The sequence below is a fragment of the Pantherophis guttatus genome, chromosome 3, assembly GCF_059756535.1.
Source record: "Pantherophis guttatus breed Tessera chromosome 3, ASM5975653v1, whole genome shotgun sequence".
NCBI classification, from domain to species: Eukaryota; Metazoa; Chordata; class Lepidosauria; order Squamata; family Colubridae; genus Pantherophis; species Pantherophis guttatus.
This window is the reverse complement of record NC_142065.1, coordinates 170,718,276-170,734,114: the sequence shown is the minus strand read 5'-3', so window position 1 is coordinate 170,734,114 and position 15,839 is coordinate 170,718,276. Positions and strand designations below refer to the sequence as shown.

The 15,839-nt window shown below is 37.0% G+C and overlaps 2 protein-coding genes across 9 annotated transcripts in view; one reads left to right on the top strand and one right to left on the bottom strand.

The window, feature by feature from the left end:
- The window catches only part of TRAPPC8 (trafficking protein particle complex subunit 8), a 72,322-nt gene extending 65,670 nt beyond the window's left edge, over positions 1 to 6,652 (top strand). For 5 of the 8 annotated variants that reach the window (XM_034429670.3, XM_034429669.3, XM_034429666.3 and 2 more), the window contains 4 exons: positions 1,630 to 1,677; positions 3,638 to 3,783; positions 5,093 to 5,182; positions 5,674 to 6,652. In XM_034429670.3, the coding sequence (XP_034285561.1) occupies positions 1,630 to 1,677; positions 3,638 to 3,783; positions 5,093 to 5,182; positions 5,674 to 5,908 (519 nt within the window). In that variant the 3' untranslated portion in view covers positions 5,909 to 6,652. The remainder of the gene's footprint in view (positions 1 to 1,629; positions 1,678 to 3,637; positions 3,784 to 5,092; positions 5,183 to 5,673) is intronic. The other 3 variants (XM_034429671.3, XM_034429668.3, XM_034429667.3) reach the window with 1 other exon arrangement.
- A 333-nt stretch (positions 6,653 to 6,985) lies between these two features.
- Positions 6,986 to 9,484, bottom strand: CATSPERD (catsper channel auxiliary subunit delta). The gene has a single exon (XM_034429672.3). It carries the CDS (start codon positions 9,416 to 9,418, stop codon positions 7,115 to 7,117), a length of 2,304 nt encoding a protein of 767 aa, XP_034285563.1. The 5' UTR covers positions 9,419 to 9,484; the 3' UTR covers positions 6,986 to 7,114.
- Between the last annotated feature and the right edge of the window lie 6,355 nt (positions 9,485 to 15,839).

The following is a 15,839-nucleotide window of genomic DNA, read 5'->3' as shown; positions in this document are numbered from 1 at the left end:
GCCTTTGTGGCACACCCCGGGTCATCATAGATCCAGTGTCCCAAGTCCAGTTCACAAGGCAGAGTCCAGGCACAAGACAATGGCAATCTTTAGAGCAAAGAAAAGGTCCAAGACAAGAAGCAGTTCCAAAGGCAAGGTGAAGCAAAAGCCAAAAGCAGCCCACAAGAGAAGGGCTAGGTCCAAGACAAAAGGCAAAGAGCAATCTTCCAAGTGAGGCAAGGCAAACAGCAACAGGCACTAGTCAAAGCTGGGGGAATGTAAGCCAAAGCAAACAATTGTTCCTGGGAAAGACAAACTCTCCACAGCTTCTTCTTAAGTTACTCCACTCTCCAAGTGTTCCTTGTGAGGAGGAGTGGGATGACCTCATGAGTAGCCTTGCAGCCCTTCTCTGGGCTTGCCTACATTCCACATTCCTTGCTCTTGGATCAAGCTGTTCCTTGTCAGAGATCTGCTGCCTATCAGCACCACTGCCTGTCAGCAGCCAATCCTCCCCTGTGTCTGTGCAGGCAGGCAAGTCTCTGATGTAGTCGACCACATCCCTCAATGCCTGAGGGACCCGGGAAGCATCGTCCTCAGCCCCTGGCCTCTCCAAACATGCCAAGGAAGTTGTGTCATCCCTGTCGGATGGTCACAGTTCCAATTCCTTCTCCTCCGAATCAGGCTGCAATGGGGCCATGATAGTCAAGTACAAAACAAATAATGAGTACTGGGGCAACATTTTTGCATCAAAATGTGTTAAATACCAAATTCAACGAGTTTTGAAGCAGTGGAGTATGGCCTTACATAATAAAACTGATAGGTGCTTTCTCAGACAACTTAGCAAAATGATGCGTAGGTTAGTAACTTACAGCCAGTGTATTTATATAGAAATTAAATTGAAGAGAGGCTTCTTACAATTATCGGCATTGGGTAGGCATGGATGATTTAAATTTCTTGCAGGGACTTCGCTTTTGGTTAGATTCTGATACTGTTAACAGAAGTTATAGAGAGAGTCACATATAGATATGTCTGTCTGTCTGTTTGTTTGTTTGTTTGTTTGAATTGACATGGCCACTCATTTCAATGTCATATTTCTAGGAAGCTAATAATAATTTAAAATGACAGTATCTTAACAAAATCTAATATCACAATAAATAGAAATTGGCAACCAAGGTAGAAAAAAGCCGCCACAACCATCAGCAGAATCATGCCACAGCTTTGTCATATGCCCCAACCGCAAGCCAGATGAAAGAACCAAGTCTTCAAGGTTATGAAAGGCTGACAGGGTTGGATTGATTGGTGTGAATTTTTATATTTGAAAAGTGTATTTTTATATTTTAAAATATACTGGAATTAAAATAAGCTAAATAGAATCAGGCATAGATTTATTATTACCCAGGCTGACCTAAATCACTTCTGTTCATTTACAAGAACTGCTCTCTGTCCAGCTGGTCTAAGAATTTCTAATTCAGATAATGTAGTATAAAGTTTATTTATGATAGCCAATAATTTGATATCTCTATAATTGGACTGTGTCAGGTTTAAGAAAATGCATTTTGTTCGCAAATGTTCCACTGCGATCTTCATTGCTTTATAACAATATAGTCTATACGTTGATGCTTCTTGCTGTAATCTATTTTTGTTTCATAGGGCTTTAAAAAAATACTTGGGAATTCTGATTGGGAGGACTTGGAGCAGGTACTGAAATTCTAGGGAAAATACATTTCTGTAGTACTATACATGGTTTATTTTTTTTACTAGTCACTTGCAACATAAGAAAAAAAATTAGGCTTTTTATTAGGGGTGAAGTGCTCCCGGTTCGGACTGGATCGCCCGATCCAGTAGCAATAGTGGCAGGTGGTTCGGAGAATTGGTAGCAAAAATCCCTGCGGCCCCCACCACCACCACCATGCCCAGCTGAGCTGCATAATCATCAGAGGCTTTTTAAAAAAACTTTTAAAAGCATTTTTTCTACAACTTCTTCCGCTGAAAAAAATGCTTTTAAAAGGAAAAAAAAAAACCTCTGATGATTGCGCGGCTCAGCTGGGATCTCAGAGGCTTTTCAAAGCATTTTTTTCTGCAACCTCTTCCGGGGAAGAGGTGGTTAAAAAAATGGTTTGAAAAGGCTCTGACGATCCCAGCTGTGTTGCCTGATCGTCAGAGCCTTTTCAAAGCATTTTTTTAACCACCTCTTCCCTGGAAGAGGTTGCAGAAAAAAATGCTTTAAAAGTCTCTCTGACATTCCCAACTGAGTTGCCTGATCGTCAGAGAGCCTTTTCAAAGCATTTTTTTAAGCATCTCTTCAGCTGAAGAGGTTGCAGAAAAAAATGCTTTTAAAAGTCTCTCTGACGATCAGGCAACTCAGTTGGGAACGTCAGAGAGACTTTTAAAGCATTTTTTTCTGCAAACTTTTCAGCGGAAGAGGTGATTTAAAAAATGCTTTGAAAAGGCTCTGATGATCCCAGCTGTGTTCCTGATCGGCAGAGGTTTTTCAAAGCATTTTTTTGCATTTGCAGAAAAAATGCTTTGAAAAGTTAAAATTAAAAAAAAAAGTTGGCCACACCCACCCAGTCACATTACCTGCCCCCCCACCAAGCCATGCCCACAGAACCGGTAGTAACAAATTTTACATTTCACCCCTGCTTTTTATAATCATGGGGCAAGGGCATGAGCAAAGTTTAATATTTTTCATCACAATATGAAGGTTTGTTCCATGTTTGTGAATTCCTTGCATTTGAATTAAGTACATTGTTAATAAATTTGGCTTCTCAATCCATCACCACCTACTTCAGAAAGCATTAATATTATTTTTTAAATGTTTAATCTCCACATTGAAGTATTTTCATGTGAAATGGACAAAAAGTGGATGTATTAACTATTTGCATTTGCAGTATAATGCTAACATTGAGCAGAGGCTAATTTAAGTACAATACAGGTAGTCCTCGACTTAACCATTTGTTTAGTTACAATGCCACTGAAAAAGGTAGTTTATAAACGTTTTTCACACCTACGACTCTGGCAGCATCCCTATGGGTCACCTGATCAAAACTCAGACGTTCAACAACTGATTCATATTTATGCTGTGTCCCAGGATCATGTCATCTGACAATCAAAATCAATGGGGAAGCCAGATTCACTTAACAATCATGGTACTTACTTAACAATTGCAGTGATTCAGTTAACAATTGTGGCAAGAAATGTCGTAAAATGGAGCAAAATTCACTTAACTGTCTTGCTTAGCAACAGAAATTTTGGACTGACTGTATATGAAAGATTATCCCAAATTATGGCTTGCTATAATCATAGGTATAGAAGAGTTAGAAAAAAAATGAAAAATGGTTCAAATTACTGGTTTCTCATAAACCCTGATAAGCTGATCTTTGAAACTGAACTTTTGTGCTTGAAACGTTTTCAGAATAATTTGAATTTCAAGTGTTTTGTACCTTATAAAGACAATCATTTAGTTATGTGAATTCTCTGGAATTATGTCATCAGATATCTTACAGTTTTTTTGTATTTTTTATCTGCTGCACTTGATTCATAAGTACAACCCACTGACTGACTTTCTTTCATTTATATGGTATAATCTATTTGTCATATATAGAATTCAAAGTGTTTCTTGAACGTAAGTATTTTCTGAATATTTTTTATGTTACAGGAATCCACAGAAATAGGCCTTTCAAATATTTTTCGCCAAGAAAACACAACGGTATCATCCAGACCATCTGTAGAACAGTTTTCCAATCTTATTAAAACTAGTCTTCATTATCCTGAAACATTTAATCACTCCTTTAATCAGAAAAGGTTTGAATATTTCTTTTTTTTTCTCTATAGACTGTAACCAGCATTAACCTTCCAGCCATTTTCCTTCCTTTTTTAGAAATATATGGCACTCATTATAACATTCCACTGCAAAGCATAAAATATTATTTATACAAGTCTAAAAGTGAAGCCTATTTTCTCCACTGAACATGAACAAATATATTTGCTTAGGGAGTGATTTGCTTGAGGACTATTGCTAAAGAAGTACATCTGTGCTGATAAGATGGAAAGAATGAAGTTTGTTTTCTGCAGGGTTCAAATTCACCCTGGGGGTGTGAGACGATATTCCAGGGGATGCGAAAATCTGTGTTTAGAAGTTTCAAAATTACAGTGTATATGCATAATTATATGCATATAATTATTTTTTAAGGGGTGCGAGAATATATCAGAAGCTTTCTAGGGGTGCGGGGTATAGAAAAGATTGGGAACACCTGCTCTAGCTTGATTCCTTTTTGAAACAACACAGAATACCTAACAAGAAAATCCACAATAAATTATTTTCTTGGGCTCTTGTATTGAAATAAAATAACTTTTAGCTAACCTTCCATGATATTTTATTATGTTACCTTGAAATCCTAATTTTTAAGAATCCATAGCCCTAGCTATTCTGTTCCCTATTTTTACCTTAAGAAACATTTCTTATGTACAATTTTTAACAGTAATTGACACAATCTTTGTATAAACGTGAGACAGAAGTACTCTTGGGAGGCTTATGGGTTGGATCCACAGTTGCATCCAGTAGAATTTTTTTCTCAGTAGAAATAATTGCTTGAGATTCTTTGCTACTGTAATCCTGTGCCTTCTGAGAAGCTGCTCAAGGGAGGCTTTCTGGGAAAGAATGGTAAATTATACTAGGTATTTAATGAGAGTAAGCAAAAAATGCTTTCCCATCATTTTTTCCAATATAAAATATTTAATTAAACTCAATTCCTTTTATGAATGTAAGAAGCCCTTCTCTTCACAGATAACGATACCTAAATTTAATATATAAGTTCTTCTTTAAAAGAGATGTGCAAGTTGATGTTTGATTTATATTTCAAATTGGAATTCTAATAGAAACCTGTCAAATAAAATATATTTCCATTTATCCCGCAAGCAGAACATGCTGTTCTACTTTTTTTTTTCAGAATGGTCCATTTTTGTTTGGCAGTTGACTGCAGCTTCTTACTTTGTTTAAAACTAGCATATTTCACTGTTGTTGTTGTTTTTAAAAAGCAAGGGTAATTGTGCTCTACAATTGATTCAACTGAATAGTTGATCTAGTTGCAATTGATGCAAATTTTATTTCCAGCCTTTGTATAGTTCCAGTTACTCTTCTACTTTCAAATTGTTCTGAAGCTGACGTTGATGTGATAATTGATCTGCGACATAAAACAACGAGGTAATTTTTACAGCCTATAAGCCATTTATACTTGGGAAGATTCTTTGAATTAGATTCCTAGAGAAGATTCTTTAGAATATTATATCCTGTCTAAGAAATTTAAATATCAGAGCTTATCAAAGCATATTTCTAATTTGTTTTTGGTTTAATGGTTTTACAAGTTTCAGATTGGTGAAGTACCAGAAGGGGCATGTTTAGTTAGAACTAAGAATTACTGATAACCTAAATAACTGCATGATGTCAGTGTGAAGCTATTAGCCTGACCTGGGATGCTTAAAACCTTTTTCATATAATGGTAATAGAGGGTTAGGGTAGTATTATAGATTTAAGTAATAGAATTTTCCCATTTATAATTTTATACTCGGTGCAAATATTTTACATAAAATTCTCGTTAACATCCACAAATGATGTGTTGAGGACAAATAATACATTGTTTAGAACAAGGGTATAAGCAGGAAGAAATTGTGACCCCTGTGCTTTCTCTTTTCCAGTCCAGAAGCTCTTGAAATCCATGGTTCATTTACCTGGCTTGGACAAACACAATACAAGCTTCAGCTAAAAGCCTATGAAGTATCTAGCCTTCAGTTAAAGGCTTGCTTTGTTCATACTGGAGTGTATAATCTTGGAACCCCACGAATATTTGCCAAGCTTTCCCATCAAGTTACTTTATTTGAAACAAGTCAACAGAATTCAGTGCCAGCCCTGATTATTATTAACAGTATTTGACTTATGAGTTTGTTTTAAAAACAAAACTAAGTACTGTTATTTCTTTGAATTTGCAACCTTGGCATATAACCTGTTAAAAAGTTGTAGATAAATCTTCCACATAATATGATTACATGCCTATTTTTATTTCATAATACCGGGCATCTTGAATTCCAGTTTTTTCTTTTTAAAAAATGTTTCATAAGTTAAATGGAAATAACCACGTAACTTTTAAGATTCCTAAGAATTAAATTGGGAAACCCTTGGACATCTTTACTGCTGAAAAAAATGTACAGCATGTGTTAATATTTGTGGCTGTATTAGATGGCAATTTAGGAAAAAAGTTCCTTGTTGGCTTTTTTGAGTAAGCCATAGATTGATAATTATATCATGTTGTTTCTGTGAAGTTAACTAGGATCCAATTTATTCCAGTCCAATTCTTCTGTTTTTCATTTTCAATTTTTAAAAAGTTGAATTTGAGACTTGCCTCATATACTGTTAAGCAATTCTCATTGCAATTGCATATATAACTCCACTTAATATTCTACAATTTTTGACAGCAGTTTGAATTCATCTCAGTACAAAATTCACTGTTTCAAACAAAGAAATGTTTTGTCAGTTAAATCCATTCACTTTATTATGTAACTAGAGCAATTCAGTTGATCTGTTTTTTTAAAGAAAGTTAAGCTTTTCAAGAAATGTATTATATTTATAATAGATTTGCTGTAAATAAAATAAATAAAATAAAATTGTGCATCATATTCACTACATTCCCCACCGTGGGTTTTTTTAACTGTAAAATGAAGGTATCAGGATGGGCAAATGTTTTGTGTACAGACTAACCAATTTCAATTATCAGTGTCCAATCTGAAACATGTTTTTGCAAGATTTAAGGTTTTGAGGTGAGGAAACTAGAAACAAATAAGGCCATTGCCAGCCACTAAAAATGAAGAGGAAATAAAATTGATATAACACATTGTCAATTTTTATCAATGGTCCTAAAAAGAGATGATTATTCATATGACCATTAATGTAGTAAATATTCTTGAAAATAATTTGATGAAACAAGAGAAACAAGAATACATACATACATGCACATATACAAACGTAACATTTATTACAGTATATTCTTATTTCAAACCAGGGAGCAAAAGAAAAAAAAATCTTAGTATAGTTACACTCACATTTATTGTTCTACAGTAGGTTGTGAAATGAGATGGCTTAAATTTATTTCATTCTTGAGTATTCCTTTAGTAATTTAAGAAAAAAATAAACCATCAGCATTGTGCCAAATATGAGAACAAGAAAACTAATTAGCGCTTTCCCAACACTGACCTTAGATTTGGGGGGGGATCCATGAATGTACACACTGAAAACTGTGGTAAGGTCACAATAGCTATATAACCTATCTACAATCGTAGCTCTGAAGACATAAAAACCATTGTATTGTGGAAAAAGTATTCTATTTCTTTCATTCCAGTTTAAAACTTGGTACTTTGAATTAACTGATGGTAAAGACTTGTTTCCTTTGGGTTGCTTGCAACTCACATAATTATATTTAGTCCATGCAATGTGTGGAGAGCCTGGAAAATTTGCTAATTGTTTGATCCAGTTCTGGGCCTCTGACAAACAATTGGCCTGTACTTCAGTCAAGAGATAATCATAATTGTGCATTCCATTTATTTCATACAGTACAAAATCCGCATGAACGTTTTCCACAAATTCATTGTCATCCCATAATTCAAGTTTTGGAAGCCACTGGTTATCATAATAGAAGAGAAGAGGACATCCCCAAATGTCATATTTATAGGTCACATTAAGATTGTCCTGTTCTAATTTTTTTCTACCAAGGAACAAAGGATCATATAGTTCCTTATCAATTGAATAAACAAAATTCTGTAGTAGTCTTGGTTCAAAGAGACCTTGATTGCAACCTGTTGTTTTCTTTAAAATTCTGATGTGTTTCTTAGGTGGGCAGTCCACTGCAATAAGAGCTGTCAACGGATGCATGTCAATGCAGAATATCCCTTTGTTATAGATGTCCACAGTAACAGATGACACCTTCTTGAAGAGTGTTGAGTTCTGTTTTTCTACCATTAATTGTTGTTCTTCTAATTTAATTTTCAAGCTGTATTTAGTGTTTCCATTAAAAGTGTAGCCATCCTCCATAATGTGTGCCTCGAATGCCAAAACATATGGATTGCTCAACATTACATATGGATAAGCACCAGTTCCTGGCTTTGGTACAAACGTGGCATTAAAATGAAGCTGCTGCTTTGTATCAATATAATACATCCTGTTATGGAAATCACCCGTGAGGATCTCCATTGGACAGGATTGCAGTGGTGGCTGCACAGTCATGAGCTTAGCCTGGATGTTGAAGATGCATTTTTGAAAATGATAGTATCGAGATACATTGCTGGGAAATGGACGGATGATGCTAAGCATTCCAATATTTTCAAATAACATAGCTTCACAAGAAACATGGGATAAGGAAACATTTTTGTCTCCCAAATGTACCATTTTTCTAGCAACCATATCCAGGTTTCCGTAGAAAAGCTGAGTCTCAGTGAGGACTGCAAATTCATTACTAGAGGCAGCTGCAAAGCAAATACGTTCTGGAAGAGTTTTATTAGGATAGCTGTCTGTGGGTAGTACAGTAATAATATCTGTAGTCAGTCCATCATTTGAGGAGCTCATAAATGTTTTGTTAGTCCATAGCAAGATAAAACCTCTCATACCAGGAGGGAGTGTGCTTTCAATTATATAACCTTCTAAGAATTTTGACTTAAAGGATGTTCCTGTTTCATTTTTTATGGATTCAATATCTCCAAATATGAAGTATGCAGTCTCTGGATGACTGGCATCCTTGAGGAGCATTCCAAAATTTGCTGAGGAAGCAAAAACATAGATACCAAGTAGAATGCCATCCTTCAATGGTCTACTTTTTAAAGATTCAAATATGTAGCCCCCATTTTGTGAATAAAAGATCTCACTGTTGCTAACCAAATTGCCTGAGTCGTATGCCAGAACAAGTTCATTGACTTTGTCACAGGCAGGATCATTTAGAGCAAAGCAGCATTTGTAGCTGGCAAGTTCAGTAACCGGATGAGTAATCCCCTTTGAATGCAGCCATCTCTTCCATGTGGCATAGAGATAGAGAAAGACAACGCCATTCACCACTGCCACAATCGAATTCTGCCCAAAGACAGCACTACTAACAATGGCAGGTGGCCTTGTAAAACCATTGGGGATGGTTAGAGGGAGAATGCTGCTCTCAAACATATCAAGGCTGATGAATAACCTTTCTCCAAGATAAAGAGCTGGGGAAATACCACGGAAAAAATGATTTCCACATGGGTGATGCAATATATAAGGGTGATTGTGGCTGAAATTAAGCAGCATACCTGATGGTGACGTGACCAAATGGTGAGACTTAACTGAATAAATCATTTGCTCGTAGCTGCATGGCCAGGAGTCAACTGCCATAATGGGGGACAGCCAAAACATCACTAACAGGGACAATAACATGATGTGGCTCCTTTAGTTTAACTGTTTCTCTTGAGGTTCTGTTTGCAACGGTCGTTGAGGGAGATGGTTCTAGAAGGCAGTTGGCATCAAAAGGCTCTGAAATATCTACTGTGTCATAAAGCACACCCGGGAGCTGTTGGTAACAGGCCATATTACTAAAGAAAAACTGATGGATAACATCAATTGAGATCTTTCTGTTCTAAATATTTTCTGTCAAGGAACATTAGCAAATAGATTGTTATCAACTAAATACATCAAATTATTTTTTACCTTCACGTTTATACAATTCTGATAGTCTTAGGTAGAGAGTCAGTGGATGCATACCTGTATTTGTCTGTCTGTCTGTCTGTCTGTCTGTCTCTCTGTCTGTCTGTCTGTCTGTCTGTCTATCTATCTATCTATCTATCTATCTATCTATCTATCTATCTATCTATCTATCTATCTATCTATCTATCTATCTATCTATCATCTACCTGAATTTAGAAACCACCTTCCTCATAGAATGACTCAATCAGAATATGCTTTCATTGTAGATATCCACAGTGACAGTGAAGAACATGCCTTTATAAATATTATCCAGGAATTCAGCTTAGTTTTCAAAGATTATTTACTATTTGTATTAAAAGTGTAGCTATCCTCTATTCCCGTGATGGCAAACCTATGGCACATGTGGCAGAGGTGGCACACAGAGCCCACTCTGTGCGCACACATGCACGCAGTCACCAGCTGCTGGGATTAAAGGGTTTAAGCCCATCTGTTTCATTGTTGTTACACTTACAATAATATCTATATCAGAAACTTAGCTTATCGTCTCTAACAAAATTATAGTCACTTTTTTAACTACCCATTAATTTTCAAGCTTTAAGTGTCAATTTTTCAAGCCCCATCACATAGTTTCGTAGCGAAGCACGGGTATCCAGCTAGTATAATATATATTATATATATTATATCTCTATTACTATCGCTATCTATCTATCTATCTATCTATCTATCTATCTATCTATCTATCTATGAATGACACCAATAAGGATCTTTCCTAACTGAATTACGACAGAGGTTGGAAATTCATAAATATTCCATGCGTATTGCTGGTGCATTTCCAAAAATAACACTACAGAAATATTGCTGGGAGCACGGTAGAAGACGTATGTGTAGAAAAACTTTAGATGGTTTGGACACCTCTTAATATAACTTCCCAATATAAATTCTAAGACATTTGGGAGATATCAAATAAGATACTTGTAATAGAATTAATTGATTAATCATTATTATTTAGTAATTACTAACCAGGAATAATTGTTGTCCAAATCTAAGCTTACTATTGTGATTTATAATCTCAGTCATACTCACATTAACTTTTTATAACTTTCCCACCCAATTTATACTGTACCAAAAGAAAAGTGTTAAAAATGGCTAAAGGTAAGAATGTAGTTTTTAAATAAAAATTGAATTGTAAAAACACACTGGAAAAATATTTAAACCAAAAAGCATTAAGTACAGACATGAATTGGCCAATGTCATATAGAGATAGTCCTTGATTTACGACCCCAACTGAGCCCTAAATTATCTTTGTTAAACAAGGTAAGTGAATTTTAGTGTATTTTATGAACTTTCTCAACACAGTTGTTAAGTGAATCACTGCAACTATTAAGTTAGTAGCACAGTTGTTAATCAAATCAGGCTTCCCCATAGACTTTGCTTGTCAGAATGCCTCAAAAAGTGATCATATGACCCAGGACACTACAACTGTCATAAGTACATGCCAGTTGCCAAGCATCTGAATTTTGATCCCATGACCATGGGGATGCTACTATAATGGGAAGTGTGAAAAATGACCATAATTCAATATTTTCTGTGCCATTGTTATTTTGAACAGTCACTAAACAGATGGTTGTAAGTTTAAGACTACTTTATCTCACTCTTTTTTGTTTTTTATACCATTCTGATTCTCTACTTTCCATTATTATAGTAGTTGCTTCTTCTCTGTAACAGTTTCCTCAAAAGAATAATCTGGGGTTCTGGCATATGCATTTTGGCATTATTTAAATCAAATGCTTTGCAACAGGAAAGTAAATTTACTTCTTATCTTTTTCTTTCTGTCCCATTGTTAATTTTACATTAACTGCATGATCTCACATTCCTTTTCTTAGGAATTGTTGCACTACTTACACATTCTCTTACATCTTCCTCCTCCAGTGTATACCTTCTCTAAGGGAATATACACTGTTCTTTCCAAGGCTGTCATTAACTGAATGGTTGTAAGTCAAGGACTACCTGTAGATCTGGAAGATCTAAGAAAATCTAAATAAAGTCAAAGGATGGAAGGGCTGAATGATAAATAGAGGTCAGCAGACATGAGATCAGTTAATGTCTTGAGCAGATTTGTTATGACTCAAAGTAATTGTGTGGTCTTCAGGAAAAGCCTAGAAGACTAGCAATAAGAGACTTTAATAGGGCTTCAGCACTTTATAGTAGTATCTCTCAATCAGGGGTGAAATCTACTTACCTTCCCTACCAGTTCGGAAGTATGCGCTCTTGAGTGCGCGCCATCGTCACACTTGACTTTTGACCCTCTGTGCATGCACAGAAGGCTTTTGCATGCATAGAGGGTTAAAAACCAGGAAGTAAGGACGTCCGGGCGGGTGGGCGGGTGGGCGGAGCCTTGCGCTGCTGCCGCTACTGGTTCACCGAACCATGCGCCACTGCCACTACCGGCACACACGAGATGGGCAGAACCGGCAGGATTTAACCACTGCTCTCAATCTCAGCAATTTTAAGAGGCATGGACTTCAACTCCCAGAATTCCTCAGCTACTTTATTATGAACCCTTAGTTTCCTACTCTCTTGTATCACTATCTCCATTTTTTCCTATATAAAAGGCACACTGTTTTGGTATAAAATGCATATTCATAAACAATTTACAAAAGTATTTGGGCACACTTTAGATATAAAGATGATAAAATATGATTTAATATGGGAAAAAGAGCAACTTGGAAATCATACAGCATAATTGTTTTAGAGATGTAAAAAGAAGTTGGGATTAGTCACTGCCTCAGCTCCAAAACATTTGTTCAGTGAAAATAATTGGATACAGAGGTAATAGGCTAGTTTTTGTGGGCAAAATCAAACCTGTTATTCCTGATTGTTATAAGGATTCCTATACCTGACCTGGTTTATTTCAGGGAGGAGGGGGAGATGTTGCATTTCTTCCTACTGTAAGCATTTATGGATTGTCGGTCTGGAAGTTTTTCTCTGGTGGCAGGTTAGGTGGTGACATGGTATAGATAGGCCTTGAAATGGTAACGCTACATTGCACATGATTGAATCCTTGAGTTAACCTGATTGTCTAGGTTTAACCTTCAAAAATAAAATAGAATAGAATAGAGCTGGAAGGAATCTTGAAGGTCTTCTAGTCCAGCCTCTTGCTCAAGCAGTAGAACCTATCCTATTTCAGATTAGTGTCTGTCTAGTTTCTTCTTAAAAACCTCCAGTGATGGAGCGATTCCTGAAGGCAAGCTATTCCATTGGTTAATTGTCCTCACTGTTAGGAAGTTTCTCCTTAATTCACTCTTTGGTTAGTTTCTAACCATTGTTTCTTTCCTGCTTTCTGGTGCTTTGTAGAATAATTTGATCCCCTCTATGTGGCAGCCCCTCAATTACTGGAATACTGCTATCATGTCGCCCCTAATTCTTCTTTTCTTTAGACTAGCCAAAGCCAAATCCTGCAGCCATTTTTCATATGTCTCCATGCCTTTGATCATCTTAGTTTTTCCAAAGTCTCAACATCTTTTTTGTAGTATGGCGACCAAAATTGGTTGCGATATTCTAGGTGTGGTTTTATTAGGGTTTTATAAAGTGGTACTAGTACTTCCTGTGATCTTGAGTCTATGCCTCTGTTTATACAACCCAGGATTGTATTAGCTTTTTTGGCTGCTGCTGCACACTGCTGGTTCATATTCAAACGATCATCCACTAGGACTCCAAGGTCCCTCTCACCGTTACTATTTTTGAGGCAGGTCTCACCTAATCTGTACCTATATTTTGATTTTTCCTGTCTAAATGTAAAACTTTGCTTTTCTCCAGATTAAAATTCCTTTTGTTGGATAGGACCCATTGTTCAAGTTTGTCAAGATCTGTTTGGATCCTGAGCTTGTCTTCTGGGGTGTTGGCTATTCCTGCCAGTGTAGTGTCATCTGCAAATTTGATGAGTTCCCCTTCTATTCCCTCATCTAAGTCGTACTGGGCCAAAGACGGAGCCTTGTGGTACACCACTACTTACTTCTCTCCATGTGGATGTAGTACCATTAAGGACTACTCGTTGAGTACAGTTTGTCAGCCAGCTACAAATCCATCTGGTTGTGATGGTGTCTATTCCACATTTTTCTAGCTTACCAAGAAGTAGGTCATATTTTGTCGAATGCCTAACTGAAATCTAAGTATACTATGTCCACAGCGTTTTGCTAGTTTACTAATTATAGTCATTTTATCAAAGAATGAAATAAGATTGGTTTGGCATGATCTGTTTTTAACAAACCCATGTTGGCTACTAGTTATAACTTTATTTCCTTCTAGTTATTTGAAGATCTGTTTCTTGATTATCTTTTCCAGGATCTTTCCAGGTATTAGACCGATTGGACTAGTTTCCTGGGTCTGTTTTTTTCCCCTTTCTTGAAGATGGGAACCACATTAGCCCTTTTCCAATCCTCAGGTACTTCCCCGGTGCTCCAGGATTTTTGAAAGATATGATACAATGGTTGTGAGATAACATCTGCCAGCTTTTTCAGAAATCTGGGAAGTAATCTGTCAAGTCCCTGTGAGTTATATTCGTCAAGGTCAGATAGGAACATTTGGGATACTTTGGGATACTTTGGGATAGTCCGATAGGAACTATAAAACATGAAACCTGCTCATTTCGAGGCCATCTCTTCTACTGCTTCCATGCTCTTGAGTTCCATTAGGAAGATTTGATTCAAGACCTAATCAAGCAGTGGGGCACAAACTGTTCAAATTGTACCAATTCTTCTATTTCCTCAACTCTTGGCTTCTGTATATTTGCTACTTCTTTTATTTACTTACATATTTACTTCTTTTCACACTATGGGGGAAAATCTGATAGGAATTTAAGTTCCACCTAAACATCTGAAATTTTTATGTACTTTATGATGTCAGTTTTAAGTTGGATCTTATCAAAACTGTCCATTTTTTACCAAGGCAATAAAAAGGCAAAGGAAAGGGAGAAGTTAGAGTTGTCACTTCCCCCTCCCCTTCCACACTTCTCTCCTTTCCCCTAGGTGAGTTAAAGTATTAGTGGGTCAGTATTCACCTGGGAATCAACTTCACTCCTCTTCTTTGTACCAAACAAATAAGATTTCTCACTCAGCTCATCCAGTCCTGTGGAGTTCTTAAACAAATTGGTTTGCTTTTCTTCAGAACGAAAGCGGTGAATCTTTTCTTTTCCTCTTGGCAAAAGCACAAAATGAAGACATCTTCTGGTTAGTGGTGGCCTCACAAGTTGAAGCCCCCATGCTCCTATCAGTGGCTTCAAGGTTGCTTTCAGATCCTCTGCCGAGATCCTTGAAGACTTCCACTAGTCTCCCTTCAGCCTCCTTGTCTCTCTTGTCCTCTCTCATGTAGGAAGAAATATCCTTCTGGGTTCAGCTCCAAGTGGGGAACAAGTCACTGGAAACATGGAGATTGCTTGGAAAGAGGGTTTAATGGTGGACAGGATCACATGGTTTGAGTTCCTGAACAGAAAAGGGGCAGAGATGCTGAGTGTGCCTTGGTTTTATGCACTCTCTGTGCTTTGAACTTCCTGGAGTGGAGGAAGAGTATCCTGATTGGTTGTCAGACTCTCAGGGGGTGAGGGTCTTAGCTAGCCTTGCTGGCTGATATAATCTTCCCAGGTGCCATGTGGTGAGTTTCTGTTGCTAGATGGCTCCTATTGTGTTGCAGATGATGGTCCATTGACAAAGATTGAGTTTCTGCCTCTGGCCCATTGACAAAGGGTGGGGGCAGGAAGGTGGGAGCTGCTTTGTCTTTAAAACATGTTTCTCTATTTCTCATACAGGGAAACATAATATTCTGCCTTTTTAATATTTCCTAAAATATTTCATTTTTCTAGGAGAGGAGTGGGTGCTAACTTCCTACACTCATCTCTGTCTCTCCTCATTTGTCCAATTATGTTTCTTTTCTTCCATTTCATGCCTGCTCCTTATGCCTCTCCAAACTATTGTCTTTTTTTGTGATTGCTCATTATGTTCCTACCTACCCATGTACACCTCACTCATTACTGCATCCCTGTCAGGATTCCATATCATCTGAATCTCCATCACTTGGGGAATTAAGGGTTATATTATACACACAACTGTCTCCAAGAGGTGAGGTGGGGGAGTGAGAGACAGCTGTCTTCCACCCGTCCCTT